General features: G+C 36.3%; 1 protein-coding gene across 32 annotated transcripts in view; it reads left to right on the forward strand.

Moving 5' to 3' along the window:
- CLASP2 (cytoplasmic linker associated protein 2) overlaps positions 1 to 19,087 on the forward strand; it is a 154,986-nt gene extending 135,899 nt beyond the window's left edge. For all 32 annotated transcript variants that reach the window (XM_074151128.1, XM_074151133.1, XM_074151134.1 and 29 more), the window contains 9 exons: positions 3,813 to 3,956; positions 4,394 to 4,500; positions 5,082 to 5,235; positions 5,676 to 5,904; positions 10,286 to 10,479; positions 11,284 to 11,412; positions 12,845 to 13,051; positions 14,216 to 14,332; positions 15,419 to 19,087. In XM_074151128.1, the coding sequence (XP_074007229.1) occupies positions 3,813 to 3,956; positions 4,394 to 4,500; positions 5,082 to 5,235; positions 5,676 to 5,904; positions 10,286 to 10,479; positions 11,284 to 11,412; positions 12,845 to 13,051; positions 14,216 to 14,332; positions 15,419 to 15,505 (1,368 nt within the window). In that variant the 3' untranslated portion in view covers positions 15,506 to 19,087. The remainder of the gene's footprint in view (positions 1 to 3,812; positions 3,957 to 4,393; positions 4,501 to 5,081; positions 5,236 to 5,675; positions 5,905 to 10,285; positions 10,480 to 11,283; positions 11,413 to 12,844; positions 13,052 to 14,215; positions 14,333 to 15,418) is intronic.
- The last annotated feature ends 97 nt before the right edge of the window (positions 19,088 to 19,184 follow it).

A 19,184-nucleotide genomic window follows, 5' to 3' on the forward strand; every position in this document is an offset into this window, starting at 1 on the left:
TGTATTCAAAAATTCAAAATTAACATATTGTGAAACTCTCCATTCAGGTTGTATTTTTATGTATGTTAATACGTTGAGATTATCTTTCATAATACAAGGAAAAACTTTGTTTCAAGCAATATCTGGTACAAAAATCTTCTCAGTGGGCATTTTCTATACAGTTTTAATATTACAATACTTCAGAGACTACTGTGATACCAATAGCGTATTCCTGGCAGGAGTGGCGAGCTTGGTAGCAAACTCAGTTCAGTCTCTGGATTTTCTCAAGTCCTTCGTGTTTAACAAAAGATCTGTAAATAACTGTTGTTCCTTTGACAAAAGAAAGTTTGTGCTTTACTAAGATAGTGTCAAATGTTTGTTCTTGTTGTTCTGCAGTTCCGATGCACAACTCCCTCTTCCACATAACTATTGTGAAGTGAAAATTAATGTTTGTGAGCTGCATAGATACACTAGGGATACAGAATAATCATGAGTCTTTGGAAGTGGTTTCTTCCAATTATAGAAAGCAAAAATCTTTGAATTGTTTTTGCAGTTTGATGGAATAGAGTTGTTGTTCTGATTGTCACCATCCGTTCTGTCTCAGCTGCCACTGTCAGCATGTTAACACTTTCTGAATGCTAAATGAACATTTACTTTATGGCTCATCTTTGACACTTTGACACTTTTAACTCTCAAGAGTTAGAAAACTAACTCTTCTGTTCCTTTTTCTCTGTTTATTTCTGCAGTTTGAGGAGTTGGAACAATTTATTTGTTTAGATTTCCTTTGCTATTTTTAATTATATTTGAGTTCTGGCAACTTCAGCATTTCTGGAAACAGTACCAAAACTTCCTTTCTTTAGGAGGAGGTTTTGTTGGGAGGACAATGGAGAGAAAATAGTGGGAGCTGTTTCACAAAGTGTGTAATATGAAGAGAACAAAAATAAAAACAACTTCCACAGCTTCTTGATATCTAGAATGTTTGTAATATGTAATAAAAGACCATAGAGTTTATAATGGAGATAATGTTTCTGTCTTTCACTTACGTAACTTCATGAGTATGAGGAGGCAGTGATTGATTATGTGCTGTGAACTTTTCTTGCCTAGTACCATGTTCTAGTGACATCTGTACGACCGTAAAACAGGAGGGGAACTGAAGCAGCACTATCTTAGAAATCAGTAAAGTTTTAGTACTAAGACACGTGGCAAGCTGTCTTATCTGATGGTTCATATCTCTAATAAGCATTTTATGTCAATAAGTAACTGAATCGTGGAAAGAATTGCCAGTGAGTTTTATCATCTGGAACACCTTAATTATATGAATTTTTCTCATTTTATTTTTTCTTTCCGTAACACAATTGTTAGAGGCAATTAACTGCCAAAAGCTTTTAATAACTCATGAAAATAAGTTTCACCAGTACGTAGTCAAAAAGTTACTCTGATGGTATAAAATGTTTTGTTCTCTTAACAGGGTTCATAGCATGCTATCACAGGCTTTTCATTTTATGTATTTTAATAAGCTTATAGCATTTAGTACGATTTCTTTAAATTACAAGTTTTTGCCAAGTGTATTTCTGTGCAGTTGAGGGGTTTGGGTTTTTTGTTGTTTGATTGGGGTTTGGTTGTTTTTTTTTTAAGTTAAAATATTTCCAGTGCTAAGTATTATGAAAAATCCTCTTTTCTTTCACTAGCGTAAGTTGAGCGCTCTTAGTGCAGTTCAGTGACATGGGACTTCTTTCTGGAAGCTAAAATTCTATGTTTCAGAACTTAGATTTCTTCTAAGATTACAATTCTCCTGAAAAGAACTAGGTTCTGCTTGGAGCTCTTCTAAGAACAGAACAAAATATTTCTAATCCTTATGGCAGACTTTCAAAGATGTTATCTGGACATAAATAGGACTGGGCATAAATCTCAAGAGAGAGAGAGCTTATGCTGAGGAAAAGAAAAACCCCCAAATACTCTAAAATGCCTATTTATTTTTTTTTCAAGGAAGAGAGATAATAGATAATTGCGTAGTTGAAAGCCCGTTGGTATCAATTTTGATGCTTTAGGTTGAGCTTCATTCTGGGCAGACTTGATAGTTTCCTTCTTGATAGGACCCTGGACTGTCTGTTGTGTTATTTTGTTGGCAGCTTAAATAGATGTAGCGTTATGGAGTGGAGACGTAGATAACAGGAGGGGAAAAAGTAAAGTGGTAATTCCCAAGCCCTTGCTCAGTTGCAGAATTTGTTTTGGTTTTGCTTTGTATCAACTTCTATTAAAACACTGACCATAAGAAATAACAAGGAAAAGAGAAACATTAAGGACAGATTTAGAGGGCATTCAGGGTGTTCATATGAACGCAAGGCTATCAGAGGGAAAAGGGAATAAAAGTTGAAGAAAACAGCCAGTCACGAGTGTGCAAAGATAATTTGTGGCAATCTAACATGTTAATATTTTTGTCAGTAAACTTGATACTAAGATGTGTGCTGGTATGTGTGCTCATACCGTGGCTTTCCACTTTTAATTAAAAAACGCTACAGTTCATTGCTCTGGAAGCAAAAGGAGGGAAATAAATATCTAAAAGAATTTTCTAAACTACTTGCTTTAAGTATATTGCTGTTTAAGCGAGCTGCCTGTCATGCTGCCTAGCATGAGGCACTGGTTCTCTCCAGTGCATGGCAGACCTTGATGGTGAGCTGCATAAACTAGACATAGTTGGTTAATCTTGGAAGCGGAGTTTTATACTATGAAGAAACTATTTAACAATTTCAGAGAACTTAATCTCTAGCCCTTCATTGCATGTGTTGGTTTGGTTTCTATATTGACAGGTTTGTTAGACTATCCAGTGAATATTCATCAAACTGTACAAACATTACCGAGTCATGCAGTCAACATTCCTTATCTAGAGGGAACTCCACCATCGTGTAACTTACTGTGTTGCTTTGTCAGTAAGGAGCTCTGATTTTTGAGTCAGATAAATAATGTATAGTAAAACATGCTGTAGGATGACGTTAAAGATGAACTACTAAAACTGAGGGCATCAGAGGTAACATCCAGTAACTAACTCCAATAATTTAGCTGACTACATGTTCTAAAGATGAAAATTGTTCTTAACAGTTTTAATCTTTAGAATATGTAGTTGGCTGAATTACTCTCTGTGATGTTTGCCTATCTTTAAAAAAAATAATAAAGGAAATGGGGCAGGAGGGGGAAGGTTAACTACCCGGTTTGGCTGTAGGATAAGTTATAAAGAATATGAAGCACAGTGATCACAACTCAAAATCAAGGCTGTCTCATTCCACATTGGGATATCTGGCTTTTTGGTTGGAGTTTGTTTGTTGGTTGTTTTTTTTTTCCTGTTTGTTTGCTTTAAATTTCTAAAGAGAGAACTGTTCTTTTTCAAGCTTGTGTGTTGATTATCCATCATCTGTAACTGCCGCTTGCAGAACTCAGGAGAAGGAATTGCAGGCTTGTTCCTGCCTTTTGTGTTCCATTCCTCTCTTTAAATTTGTTCAACTTCCTAAACCCTTTAAAAGCCATTTTGAGAATTCCTTCAGTACTTTTTTTTAGTAAATAGGGATCTGGGGTTGGGGGGTGTTGAGGAGCACATTTCTTAAAGACTGCTTGTTAGAATGGTTGGTCAGAGTGTAAGCTGCTTGTTGTGTGCCTGGGCTTATCAATAGCTAAACTTCAGTTCACCAGCAGCTATGAATTGCTTTCGTTCACATCCGCCAACATCTTTATTCAAGCCTGATCGAGATCTTGGTTACGTGATTACCACTCATTATAACATCTCTTGCTGATAAAATTACTTTAGAAACTCAATGTCTTCAATGTGTCTTTTCTTCTTCTAGGCTGCACAGTCAGTGCTGATTTCCCTTTTTGAACTCAACACTCCAGAGTTTACAATGCTATTGGGTGCTTTACCAAAAACATTTCAGGATGGAGCCACAAAACTTCTCCATAATCATCTCCGGAATACAGGCAACAGTGGTCAGGTATCTACACCTCTCCTTACTCTTGCTGAAGTTACTGGTGTTTTGAACATAACTCCATTTCGGTAGAGTTATTTGTGAGAGTAAGAAGGTTGGTAGAGGAGGAGAAGCAACCCAAATCCAATGTAGAAGTCTGCCTTAGTACCAGATAGCACTCTTTATGGGATGCCTGTTTCCTCCAAAGATTTACACTTTCTAAGTCTCTGTTGCTTCTAAGTGACTTAGTAAGTTTGACTGTGCTTTTTAAGAGTAGTTTATCTTTTATTTTACTAATTTCAAAGTTATACCTGATTTAAGTTACTAGTAATTGGCTAGCCAATCCAAGAAATTAAATAGAAGTTCTTTAAATGTTTCTGGGCACTAGAAAATACATACAGTAATAAGTTAAAAAAGCAGCTGAAGTCCTACTGGAATACCTCTTCTTGCCTCTCCTCCTCCAGGGATCAATGGGAAGTCCTTTAACAAGACCTACTCCGCGCTCCCCAGCAAGTTGGTCAAGTCCTCTCACTTCCCCAACCAATACATCGCAGAACACTTTGTCACCAAGGTAATGTAGGCTGGTGTTGCTACAGTTCCGCGTCTAAGGCTTCATTACAACTTATCCAGAAATTGTAACCGCAGTGGTGAAAGTATGGAGTGAATTTTGCACAAAGTGACAGATGCTGAAAAATAAATCCCCCTCCTTCCACAGAAGGACAGCACAGGGAACTGCTCGGCCTCCCTGAAAGGTCTGACAAGGGCCAGGGCTTTATCAGTCCTCCTTAATTTGGAACTTTTTTCAGAAAGAGTGTAAAAAAAAAAAAAAAAAAAATCCCAGTTGTTTTGTACTCATAAGAATAACCCAGAGCAAAAGAAGATTGTTTTTTCAGGCAGATGCTGCTACATAATATAGCCCTTCCCTTAGCTGGCTACTCCCAGGGCTTTCTCTGTCAGCGGCAGTACACTTACTAAGATGTACCATAGTACAATTTTATGTGGAGAGCCAGCTTTCTTCCTTAATGTGTTTCAAGAAAAATAATTTATTAATATTTCTTGAGTCTCTGTAGTTCCATCCTAATGCAATTTTAAAAATAGGGGGTCACAAAATAAATCTGTCTCAATCCATACGTCTTTCTCCGTGGCCCACAGTGCATTTGACTACGACACTGAAAATATGAATTCTGAAGATATTTACAGCTCTCTTCGTGGAGTCACTGAAGCTATTCAGAATTTCAGTTTTCGTAGTCAGGAAGATATGAATGAGCCTGTAAAACGAGATTCCAAAAAAGATGATGGCGATTCGGTGAGTATTTAAACTCAGTGCATCGTGGTATCAGCAAACGAAGCCAATGATTGATTTCTTAACAGCTGATAAAGCATCTTTTTCAGTAGGTTTACATGTTACAACTTCTGAAATTTTCAGTGCTACACGCTGTCTTTAAAACTTCTGTTTCTATGGAACTTTGGCTTTCAGATTTGTTAAGCTTGCCAAATATGTATATGCTTAGACACGTTTTTGATGACTTAGAATCAAACTTTGAGATAAAATACTGACAGCTGTTTCTAGTTAATGAATTTTTTTGAACTACGTATACTTTTTTTTGTAGCAAAGTTTAGGGAACTGTTTCTAAGACTTCTTGTTTGAAGGCTAGTTTGAGATTTGTAAACTTTTTGAAATTTGTATGTTTTTGCTACATAGCTGAATTATTAATGTATATGTATCTGATATTTCTTTTCCTGCAGATTTGCAGTGCCTCTGGGATAGTAGACCTACGAGCAGGAGGTGGTGTGAGCGACACAGGCCGAACAGCTCTTGATAACAAGACGTCGTTACTCAACACGATGCCTCCCCACTCTTCGCCACGTTCACGAGATTATAACCCGTACAATTATTCTGATGGTATCAGTTCATTTAATAAATCTGCTTTGAAAGAAGCCATGTTTGATGACGATGCAGAGCAATTTCCTGATGGTAAGCTTCAGATTGCCTTCGGTGCTAGAAGAGAACTGGTGAGGTTTTCCATCTTTTAGTTCAGTTTCTGAATTTATTATTAGCAATGTACGTATCACCAGTGCTGCATCTCTCTGAGAGGTTTATACAAATGCTGTATTTCAAATTAGTTTATTTGGTAGTAATCCTTTTGAGTGACATTGTTGGATTACTTGGAATTTGTAGAGATTAAGGCTAAAAATGAGATAAACGCTGAACTACATTGTGTAATTCTGGAAGCTCATCCTATAGCAGTATTGTCAATATAAATTTACTTATAAGATTTCTTTATGATTGAAATTTAAAGGCAGGGGGAGATTCACAGCAAGGAAGTAAAACTGGATCAAACCAGTTCGGGAATTAGGTGAAAGGTTAAGTATTTTGTTAGTAACATATTTGTATTTGAAACATGACATGGGTGTTTTCTATTGGCTAAACATTCTTAAAAAAAAAAAGATAACAAAAGCAGCTTTTTACCAGGAAGGTGGTTCGTTTAGCCCGTGTAAATCTAGGAACTTGGGCTGTTGTTTTGTAGGCTTCTAGAGTTTAATACTTCTCAGTATATCTTTGGGTAATTTTTTATATCTAATTGTTGGGAAGGTTGCAAATCACTGATATCATTATTTTAAATAGTAGTAGGTGGTTTTTGTAATCTGGTATTCATTATTGATGATATTTCATATGTAGTTAAAGGTTAACATCAGGTTTTAATCTTAATAATGAGGGACAAATGTGTTTTCCCCCTTCTTACTGTTTTGCTTCTGTCATCCAGCACAGATGTGTTATAAAAATTGTTGGAAAAAAAAAAAGCTATTTTCTGACTTGGTGTTTCATCAAGCTATTCTATAAGTTGGCTTTAAATTTACATTAAACTAAAACCAAATCCAAGTAAGGTTCATTTCTCTCTTTCTCTTTTGTTTAGTGGCATATGGCCAGTTGTTATCTTTTTGAAAAAGATTGAGGGGAAAGGAAACATTTACAAATCGTGTTATGTAAATATCGGGAACTAAATACCTTTGTCATCCACATACAGAGCCAGTTTATGATCGAGATTCAGTATTACATCAGTTAAGCCTCTTTATGCCTTCTGACAACATGTTTCTGGATATTGCATTAAACCAAGTGCTATCTGTGCTGCGCCAGCACGTTCTGGTTTTGTAAAAAATCATGACTGGCTGGAGTGAAGCATCCCCATCCAGTATCAGTTAGTCCTGGCTGGAGGAGAACTGCAACATATTATTTAGGTCTACTCTTTAATAGATATTAAGAAAGTACTTCCATTCACTGCTGCGTTCACCCTTAGTTTTTGCTTATACCACGTGCATTGTCGTTCGTGTGTTACTTTTAGAATTTTATCTAAGATAACTTTGATAAAGTCTACATGAGAAAAGATACACTTGGCAAAATACTTGGTGCTTGCAATTCCTCAGTTAGGAGTTGCGTGCCTTTCCTATAAACCTGAAGCACTCGTTTTCAGAAACTCCACAGAATTGCTGTCTGTTAGTGACAGAGTCCTGTTTTTACTGGTCTCCCAGCTGTCCTCTCATGTGCTACTGGGAGAAGGATGTGGAAATACAGGGCTAGATGGGAAAACCTTAGCTACTCATGTAGTCCCATCAACAGCACTGAGGCAGATGGTTGGTCTAAGAGTTGAAAATTTCCAGTAGAGGAGGTGGACAGTATATGCCAAATGGCCAGTTCAGTGTTTTGCCTCTCTTACATTAAAAAGATTTTCAGAGTAACAGCCTAAGTCTTCCAACCACTAGCACTCTTACTTTTTTCCAAGGGATATGCTCTTATCCAAAGCATAGGGAAACCTGGCTTTCTGAGTCACTTCCAGACTCCTTAAAAGTCCACAGTCTGTGGTTGAAAAACAGTGTTCATCTTCAAAGAAGCTCATTTATTTCAGCTTACTTCCATGGACTGGGTTTTCCAAACATCTTCCTTTTTACCTGACACTTTGTATATGGGCTTAAGATTTCTGCTTCTGTGTCTTGCCTTATATTTAACATCTTTTTTGTTTTAGACCACACCTCTGATTTATCATGATAATTTTCAGGTTTTACTGTGTTCTCCAGAATGTTTGCAACTGCTCTTAGATTGATGTAATCTGCAGATTTTATAAGTGGTCTCCATATTCCTTTGATACCATTAACGAAAGCATCAAACAGAACGAGGCTCTGCACAGACCTGAGCAGGGACATCTCCCGTATCCTCCTAGATTAACAGAAAACCATTTATAGTCCAGTCACCCTCCAAGTGATTCATCAAGTTTTGCACCCACTTTGCTGGCTTTTTTGGCCACCCATGTTTACATGGCTCCAGTAGTAAGATGCTGTGGATGACAGTAAGAAAATCTTGACTAAATTCAGGATATACCTATGTTTTCCCTTTTAACCCCTACTGTTTATTCTCTCAAAAGGATATTATTTGATTGGTTTGAGAAGAGCTGTTCTTCATCAAATATTTATATCTCTAATGCATATTTTAATTAATTCAAATGTAGGAGTTGCATCTGCTCCTCCTTGTTTGTGTTTTGTTTTCTTTCTGAAAAAGAAATTTTGAGAGTAGTGTTTGAATATGACTTGTCTATGCTTCTCCATTCTTATCTAGAGAATGTTTGGAAATGAAACACTAAGTACTAAGTCATACAGAGGAATGGAAAATACAGGCTGTGAGGGCACATCCCTCCTGGTTGTCTTCATGTTTTTCAGGAATTCCATCTGTTTCCTCCACTAATGGAGCTCCTTTTATTTCTGCATGGACATGGCTGCTACCTTCTCCTCTCTTTACCCCCCTTCCTTCCATATGTTCAAGTTTCCACTTCCATTCTGATACTTCCACAGTGAAAATAACTTTATTCAAGCAGATATGGGTAGTTTTGCTAATGATCTGTCAATATGCACTCCCCAAAAGAGGATTTACTCTAGCTGTAATCCTCACAGGATTACACAGTTTGGTAGGACAAGTGTAATCTTTCTGGTAATAAAAGTAATGATCTTGCCTCCATAAAAGTCATTGTCCATTCTGCGCATCTGTATGAATTAATAACTCACCTAATGCAATTTCAGGCTGTCCTTTAGGGAAACATTAATGATCCATTTAGAGAGTCTGCAAAGCATGCATTAATATAGAGGCAATAGAAGTGCTTGCAGAAAAAAGTTTCTGTTTTCAGGTGCTTATGCTCCTGATTATTCATGCAAAACAGAATGCAAATAGGAATGTTAGGTAGAAAAACAGTTGTTGGTTGTTTTTTTTTCTGGTAAGGTACCTGATACGTGATTTTAAGATACTTGATACATGATATTCTGCTTTAACTTGTTGCTTTGTACAGTGCTTTGTACAGCATTTTTAAGTTACAGTATGAATACGGTAATATAAGATGTTCAAGGGCTGTGGTTTCTCAGTATATGACCTAATAAATTTGTTATGGAGAATGTATTTCATGTGTTAATAAACGGAATAACTTTAGGAAAGATGCAATGCAGGAACATCTGCGTTTTATGCCAATACTTTAAAACTTTTTCCAGAAAAAAAGTGTTTCTGTTAATGTATCCAGGTCTCGGTGCAAAGATGGAAGCTATATGCTTTTCTTTCTTAAAGGCTAAATGGGTCTTGATGATGGAATAAAGGCAACAACTTGATATTTAATTTTCATTAAGACCATTTTTACGTTTCTTGACTGTTTGCAGATCTGTTTGTGGTCCAGTATTTACAAATACGGGTTGTGTTAGTAATGCGTTTTTCCATCGTCACGGAATCTTCTCTAATCAAAACTAAAATCCAGAGCCTTCTTGTCATGATTGCTCTCAGGAATCTCTGTGGGACTAATGCCCTTGGTTTGCTTCTATTTCAGCTGTTTTGTACCAAGCACCATTCTTGTGCATTTCCCTCCCCCCGTGTGTGTTAACAGCCACGGCTATTGCTGTGGAACCATGGCTTACAAAAGTCTAAGCAATTCTGTAACAGTAGGAGAGAAAAAAGACAAATTTATCGTCTTGGATGGAAGGGTCATGTGGACCCTTACATAGTCTATGGACTTTGTGTATAGATCAGATTTAAAAGGATGCAGAGTACTTACGACTTTGGGTATTGCAAGCATAAAAATTCTTGCAGTAAACTTACAGGGTTTTTTTTGCAGTGTCATCGTAGGGTTTTTTTTGGTGATTATAAGCTTGTTCAGTAACATTGGCTGCACTGCAAATGTAAGCCAAATTGCAATTTTTGCAGATAAATTCAGGGAGAAAAATAAAAGCATGCTAGAAAGCCAGCTAGCCATCCTAGACAATATCCTTCAGTTGGACAGCAAGCACTAATATTTATTTGCAATGATCTGAGAACTCTGTGTGCTCCTTTTTGACAGAGCCTCCTATGGACCATTCTGATCTGGTTGCAGAGCTGCTGAAAGAGTTGTCAAACCATAATGAGAGAGTTGAGGAAAGGAAGTCTGCCCTGTACGAGCTCATGAAGTTAACTCAAGAAGAGTCTTTCGGTGTTTGGGATGAGCACTTCAAAACAATACTACTTTTACTGCTTGAAACACTCGGAGATAAAGAGGTAAATTCAAATTAATCCAGTCCAGAATGTTGACAAAGCATGTGGTTTACTTTCAGCGTCTTGGAAATTCGTGTGGGTTGTAGGAAGGGCCCAAATTTCAATTAGTCTTGGAAAAAAAAAAACTGGAAATACAAAAATGTCATGAAGTCTGAATGTCCTGATGGTGAGTAGGGCATCAGTAATGCTTACCTTCTCAAGTATTCTTAGTTGTTGATTCTCACATGATAGATTAAATGAAACGTTTTTCACTGGGATTCAAAGCTTATCTGTTAATATGCCCTGGTGGAACCTAGAATATCAAAACATCTTGTGTGGCCAAGCATTTAAAAATATATTTCTAAAATACAGTAGTGCTTCTTGTGAAGAGTTCTGTGTAATTGTTCTCTACAAGGGCCATATTTTTTAAATTACTGAGGATCAGAAAGACACTAATACTTGGTTTTGCTTTTTAAAAAAGTTGTAAAAAACAATTTCAGAAACGTATTTGCATGATGGGATGCTAAAGGTTTTATCAGCACTTGTGAAGAGTAAAATTGTTTGCAACTTAACTTCTGGGTAACATAGATAACTCAGACTAGCAACATGTTTATGCTATGCCACCTGAATTATCTGCAAAAAGAGAGATCAAGAAGAGTGAGAAACTGAAGATTCTTTTTCTGGCTTTATTTGTTAACATCAGCTTCATACTGTATATATGCATAGAGCATAATCTGATATTTCTCCGTTATCAAAGACTCTTTCAGCTGCTGAACAAATGTTTGTTTAAAGATACATAACTTACTTATTTTACTATTAAATCTTTAGCATGCAATTAGAGCTTTGGCTTTGAAAGTTCTAAGAGAAATTCTAAGAAACCAGCCAGCAAGGTTTAAGAATTACGCAGAACTCACAATCATGAAGACATTAGAAGCACATAAGGATCCTCATAAGGAGGTTAGTAATCAGTTATTCTATTTGTTTGAGGTTTTGACAAATTACTACAAAATGAAACAGCCGTCCAAAAAATGTTTGATAGATCTTACTGATGAAGTAATTTGTTTAGTAATCAAGTATTCAGCTGTTATTAGTTGACAGGGCTATGCAAAAAAAAAAAAAAACCCTGCAGTTTTATAAGCTCTCATATGCTTAATATCAGCCCTAATAACAACTGCCTTGGGTACTGTCCAAAAGGACATAGTGTCATTATAGCTGAAGGGAGTTTTTTCCTTGTATGACATGTTAAGCCAGATATAGGTGTCCCGAAGCAATACAACAAGTTTTTGGATGTCATTAAGGTTCATGGTTGAGAGAGGGTTCTGAACATGGCAAGGAATTGTCAACCCTTTCCATTTTCAGCTAGCTCCGCACCATTCGAGAGCATGGCTTTGAATCTCATTATGGAGGATGCACAGGAACGTATCGAAGGGAGGAGTTGATTGTGGCTGAGAACAGTGAGGGGATTCAGAAGTAGAAGGATAACTGTAATCTTGTTCAGAAGTATTTGTGATGCACGCACACACAATAAAGGGTAATACTTGTAGATATAAGAAACACAAATACAGTAACTACCCGAATATTAAACAGTTCACATCAGTGTCACTGATGCTATGGAAAGAATCCAATTTTATTATTAAACGAGTACATCTTTTCTCTGTCCTCCCCATGCAAGGGCACTTACTCTGTATGGAACTCACTGTGGAGTTCCAGATTTTGAAGTTTGAGTGCAGTTCCTCCCGTACCACTGACTTCTGTCAATCATCTGATACTCATTTCTCATTTCCGTACACCCTCTTGATTTGTTTCGTATGCTGTATTTGTTACAGTCTCTTGTCCTCATCTTTCCTTCTTTTGTCATAGTTTCTTTCAAACTTAGAGGGGAGGAAAACCAGCTAGATGGGTTTCCAGAAGTAGCAACCTCGGTGTGTAGTCATTAAACGTGTTTGTGAGATGAGTGTGGAAACATGTCAGCAATCACTGACCTAACAAGCAAACACAAATGACAACACAAGAAATTACAGATTTAAAAGGTGGGGATGTTTCAATATGGAGTTGGAGGGTATTGCAGAATAGAGAAATTTCAGATCCAGTTCAACAAGCAGGCTTGAAAAATGGATACGCATATTGCCGAGGACATAGATTAGCCACAGAATATTGGGAAGAGTCTTGTTTTTAGGCAAGCATGTCCAACAGTTGGAGTCTTGTAAACAGATTTTCAAAGGGGTCTTCATTCATGTTTCATTCATGTATTTCTACAGTATTGTAGAGCTCTTGGTAGGAAATTTTTATGCTCAAGACCATTACTGCCAGGTAACAGACCCTAGTAACAGTCTCTGGTAAATTATTTTTCGATGTCTTTTACTTATTTTTTTACTTAATCTTTCAACAGGTGGTGAGATCTGCTGAAGAAGCTGCTTCCATGCTGGCCACTTCCATTAGCCCAGATCAGTGCATCAAAGTTCTGTGTCCGATTATCCAAACTGCAGATTACCCCATAAATCTGGCTGCAATCAAAATGCAGACGAAAGTCATAGAAAGAGTATCTAAAGAAACCCTTACTCAGCTTTTACCAGAGATTGTGCCAGGTCTAATACAGGTAAGGAGAGAAGAAAGAAGAAAGGGAAAAAAAAGAAGGAAAAAACCCCAGCAAAACCAAAAGAAACTGTATATATAAGAATTGCAAAGACTTTTTAAAAACAGTATCATTTGGCTCCAGTGAAGGATTTTATTATTTATCTGATGGCTGCTTTGACCCAAAATAACTCAGATAGTGGGAGCAGACTCTTTGATTGGCAGGTAGCTAAACTGTAACTGTGGTTAGGACGCAAAGGAAATCCTGGGAGGCTATAAAGTACTGGTTATAGTTCAGCTTTGTAGATACTTTTACTTACAGGGTTTTTTTTGTTGTTTGTATCTTTTTCCAAATTGTAATCATTTGGTCTGAAATGGTATTTGTGTATAATTGCAGGGTTTATGTATAATTGTAGAGTTCTGTCACATGAGCTTTGGGGGAGGCAAGAGGAAAGAAGCAGTCGACTGGGGAAAGTTTAATAAAATGAGAAGGATATCAGAGGTTTCTCCTCCTTTGTCTTTAAAAATAAATTCTCTCCCACCTTATCAAGATCCAAGATGCGTTAATTTGCACGTGGTGGATAAAGGTGTTTCGGAGTTCAACAGCTGCATTCTGCAGATTTCTGTCTTTAATGGGTGTGATCCAGTCATATGGCTGCAGGAAGGTAGAGGCAGAGAAAGGCCCCTCTGAGAAGGGGGGTGTGAGAGAGACAGCCAGGCGTGGAGCATAGCAAAGTGGCAGAAGAACCAAAAATCATTAAGGAACAAGTTGAGAGTTAATAAAAGAATCTTTCGCTGCTACGAGAACACTTCTTTCGGAGGAAGGAAGCTCTAAATTGAGTGGTCTTCTGCTTTAAGTAAATATCTGTATAATCTAGAGCAATTTCTCTTATGTACTCCCCTTTTGCATGACAGCAGCTCTGTTTTCAGTGTAACTTATGAACAGGATTGTGTGGGTTTTAATTTCAGTCTGGAAAATGATTATCAGTGGTGATAAATAAGCAGCGTGCTTTTTAAGTGCATGCTTCGTATTTGCATGTTTGTGTTTTTTGTTGGAATGGTTCATTGGGCTACACTAGCATTCATTTACTGTAGACTTCAGTGTATTATAGGTAAATAAGTAAATAGCTTTCTGAGGCTTTTAATCATTAACCTATAAGGTATTAATGTTAATTTTATTGCTTTCTAGGGTTATGATAATTCAGAGAGCAGTGTTCGTAAGGCATGTGTTTTCTGCCTTGTAGCCATTCATGCAGTAATTGGTGATGAACTAAAACCACATCTCAGTCAACTCACTGGCAGTAAAGTAAGTAAAAGATAGCATTTAAAGAAATCTTGGTTCATAATTGCATGTATGCGTTTGTATTTTGTTTGCGATTGCCCAGATGTTTCATAAAAGTATGTATACTTGAAGGAGTATATCAGGGCTACTGAAACCCTCTGAGGATTAATATAACTTCATCATAAAATGTGCAAAACTGAAAATCCATAGATGTTTATTGATGCTGGTGTATGAATTTTTTAGCATTAAGATAAATACTAAATTATATTTCTTACTGCTGATTAATGGATTTAGTTACTGGTTGTATCCCTGGTAGTAGTGATACTTACTACTCAGCATGACTTTTCTATCAGGATTTCTTGTCTTGTTTTTCATGCAAGTTCTGATTGGAAAGCAATAAATGTAATACATAGATGTTACATACAGCAGTTTTATTTATTTTCCCTCCTTGTTACTTTACTTTCATCAGTCCTTTCAGTACCTCTAATTTGAAATAATAATGATAGCAATCAGTCTGTGGTCCTTTTTGGTTCAGGGTATTTATGATTTTAATCCCATCTTTTACATACAGCTTTTTTGCATGCAGAGAGCTGTATGTTAATTTTGAATGGTTTTGTCCTTGAGAATAAAACAGGACAATTAATTTTCTATATCTATGAATAAGACAGTTACATCTTAGAATCACTGCCAGAGAGTATTTTTGTTGATTGTGATTCTAGACAGCATTGGAAGCTTTAGTAAGTACCAGCATCAACAACTCTAGAGTTTAAAACCTCAACAGTAACTTAAAAGAAAAAAAAACCCCAAACCTACCTTAGTTAGAGCAGCATTGTAATTTGAGGAAAATATTCCATCTGTCTTAATCTAGCTACCTTAGATCGTTCTCTTCTTTACATGCTTGAAAGAAGCTTGAGCAGTTTCCTTGTGACAAATTTTACTGTGTTTGATGTTTTTGTTGGCAAGGTTGTTACCTTTGAATCAATTCTGTAAAAACAGAATTTTGCTTTTGGGGGAAAGAAGGTGATTTAATGTCTCCTTTGTTGTACCATTCCTGTAGTCTGTACAGTTTGAAAATACTAAACAAAGGGAATTTCTGGCTTATATTTGCAGATGAAATTATTGAACCTTTACATCAAACGTGCACAAACAGGCTCTGGACCAGGGGATACAACAGCAGATATGTCTGGACAAAGCTAATGAAGCTGACAAGAGCTAACCAGGTCTCCTAAAGCAAGGGCAAGGCCCTCTTCAGTGAAAGGAAAATTCTTACACACAACTTCTGGAACATTTTTCTTGGTTGTTTTTTCCCTTTCTTTTGGTTGGTTTTTTTTTTCGTTGTTGTTGGTTTTTTTTTTTTTTCCTTTAACCAACGGCTGTCCTCAGCCTGCATGTGACTGTTGCAATAGAATTATTCCAAATCCAAGGAAAACCAGTATTAACATCAGTTGATCAAAGCAGAATAAAATTTTAAAATAATCTAATCTATCAGTTATCCTGTTCGCAATCCTCTGTGTCTTCCCATTAACTTTTGCCAGTGTTATTGTATTAAAAAAATTTTTTTTTTAAATGCTAATTAAAAAGGTATGCTTTAAGCTTCAGAAGTTAAAATATAAATTCTGTTGCTTTTATTCAGCTGCAGATAACATTACTTTTTTTATTGCTGTTTTGGTTGAGTATCGTGTCCTTCGCTAGAAACAAGAAGTGATGTGAAACAAGGCTGAACTAGTCTGAACTGCAGTGAGGCTCGTTCACTGTGTTGGTGGTTCATCATCTTATTTACAGCTTGTTTGGGATATTCTGGAGATTGAGAAATATGCCTATTAAAAAAAAAGCTGGATTGATCCAGTTCTGTAAAAGTGATATTGTTCATTGGTTGTATGTTTGTTGCATAAATAAGAATTTGGTGTGCACAGTAGAGGGCTGGTACAACCAGTACCTCTTTAATGTGGAAGACAGCCCTTTCAGGGTAGCATTGCCGACCTGGTGAATAGTGTGGCAGTCTGCTTTCTGGCAGCAGAGTTAATGGTCACTTGATGGACGTGAACCATCCTTGTCACCTTTCGTTCTTCAAGCAGGATGCTTCAGAATGGAGTGCTCTGCCCAAGCATGCTCAGTATGTATTTATCTTTATCACTAGAATGTTTCCTCTCAACCTAATTGCTGGAACAAGTAGTCTTGTATTGTAACTCACATGGGATTTTATGACAACAGTGCAGAAAACTATTTATTCCTTACCTTCCTAAAAGCACCAAGATTTTCTGCATTGAATTTAAATAGGGGGGAGGGGGAATAGTCACAAATGCTATGGATCTTGCCACCTTTTAATTTTGAAAAAGAATATATATATTTTGGATGAGTTGGGAAAGCTGCACCAAATTATTTGCATGGTCTTCTTGAATAGCATCCTCAAGACCCATCTGGATTAAGGTGTGGAAACGTTTCCAGGGTTTGTTTTTCCATTTTTGAAAAAGAGTTAGTTTATTGTGAATAATGGTTCTTTGTATTTATGAACTTGATAATGGAAAGAGAACAAAGATCAAGTAAATGTGTCCCTAAATGTTGTCTTTTTAATTTTTTTTTCTTTTTTTTTTTTTTTCTTTTGGTCTTGGATCTAAGCAGCAAGCTAATTAACTGAGAACTGGGATGAGACAGTGCCCTTCCCGGGAATGGTGGAACTTTTTTTTCCTGACTTTTTTTTCCCTTTGACTGTGATGTTGTCTAGTTGTAGGAAGTGTATCCTGATAAGAGAGAAAATAGCGGTGCCAAGGATGATGATCTATGCTAGGCTAAAATTCTCTCTACCTCTTCAGGGTGACTAATTTTTGACTGAGCTGCTGCATATAGCACCCGGTGGAAGAACTATCTACAGTAAATCTTATTTTTTTTTTTTTTTCCAAATTGTCAATTAATGTGTATTCAAAACTCTATTCTTCAACATTGCAGCCAAATACCATAAGAAGCTACTTATATACTTTACTCGCTAGGAACCCTGAAAAGCAAAACTGAATCAAAATTGTCAGATGCTTGTAGTTACATGAAGGGTTGTTTTCACTTTAGTTGGAAGTGAATGCAATAGAAAGAGCTAAGATGTGGTTGTTAAAGAAACAATGCCATTGCAGAGATCTATTTGGAGGAAGAGTTGTAGAAATATATGTAAAGACTTAAAAACCAAGACTCATAACTGGTCACTAGCCCTTTTTAGCAGCTACATCAAGAAAATAGTATCTCCTCTTTCTTTCCTTTGTTATGTGTAACATCCTTGTTGTTTTCTACTGTTTAATTACATTGTGTATTTATAGTTCTATGCTTACCATTGTGCATATACTGGCAATAAAATGTACATAACATTACTTAAAAAATTAGCAATGTATACATCCTGGTTTTCTGTTTTATTTGTTCACATGCTATAAGAAAAATTATAAATGCAATTGATACAATATTGGTTTAAAAAAAAGAAATTATATTAATCTTCATGTTTTGTGTGTCCAAATGATGTTTCTTTATATGCTCTTGTTACTGAATCTGACTTGGCATTTGAGAACATGCTGTGAATATAGGTATGCTAGACAGAAATGTGTTTTGGAAATTGAATAGAATCTTTAGGAACACCCCGTTTCCTTCATCTAGGCAGGTTTCTTGGTTACTATTTCATTTATTTGTACATTATACGTTGTTTGCATTTTATTTTTTTAACATTTCAAAAATATTTTTCAGTCTACAATCTTGTAGTTCATATATCAATTATACAAAAGGTCACTTAAAAAAAATTGCACAAATTCCAAGCTTGTTAGTCCCGTATGTTGTTCCTGCTTTTTCTCCATTTATTTTTCAGAGGATCATTTCAAGATGACTGTTGTCATCTTTTTGAAGATGCTATTTCATACTGAAAAAATAAGTTATTGAAAGATACAGTATATATTCTGGATTAAGCTAATTTTTTTACGTATAAACAAAAGTTGGTAAGAAAGAAATGTTTTTATCCCCTGTATGACTGAAATTTTTTGCTCCAGATAGGGAGGGAGGAAGATAGTTCCACAAAGTTTATCCCTCGGTTTTGCTTCTAACCCATCTTTAAATGTTCTAAGTATGGATATCCCATCTATTAAAAATCTAAATGCAATATATTTAAATGAATATTTTACTTATGGTATGACTAGTTCTGTTTCCAACAAAGATGAGGCTGCAGTAGTGCATAGAATCTGTTCATATGATATGGAGGCATCAGCACGTAAAAATTTGCAACAGAATTATTTCCACTAGAGCCAGTTCTCGGATTCACTGCATTGCTTTCTGCCTTCATTTCCTATATTACAAATATACATTAGCTCGGTTAAATTCGAGCAATGATTAGTCATGCCTTACATTCCCGCTGGACGTGGTTTCTCTAATGGATTAGCTTAAAGATCTGGGAAAAATTAGGACAATTATAAGTTGCTGATCTTTCGGAAAGAGTTTCTTTATGTTCTTCCTGATATTCTGTGAAGATAGGTCATTACAGTCATTTGAATACTGAAATGCCATTTTTAAAGGTTGGGTTAAAAAAAAAAAGGAGGAAGAAGGAAAGAAAGCTACATGCAGAATCAGGATAGGAAATGCATGTCTTGGATGTCTGACTTGGATGTCATTTGCTTTAAAGAATTTTGAGTAACACGTTATGTTCAGCTGAAGTCTTAGCAAGGAAGTTGGGGTGGTAAATGTAAATTGAAAAGAGAGCTGATTATGTAAATGTTCCTGAGTTTGGTTGCTTGCTTGTTTTTGAAGATAAAGGTTGGAACAGATTGAGTTGTGTTTATTATTTGTGGTCTGAGTCCCAGAGCAAAAAGCACAAACATTTGTATTCCGAAACACTTACATATTCTTAGTAGTTTCCGGGTGT

The sequence above is a fragment of the Numenius arquata genome, chromosome 7, assembly GCF_964106895.1.
Source record: "Numenius arquata chromosome 7, bNumArq3.hap1.1, whole genome shotgun sequence".
Classification (NCBI taxonomy): domain Eukaryota; kingdom Metazoa; phylum Chordata; class Aves; order Charadriiformes; family Scolopacidae; genus Numenius; species Numenius arquata.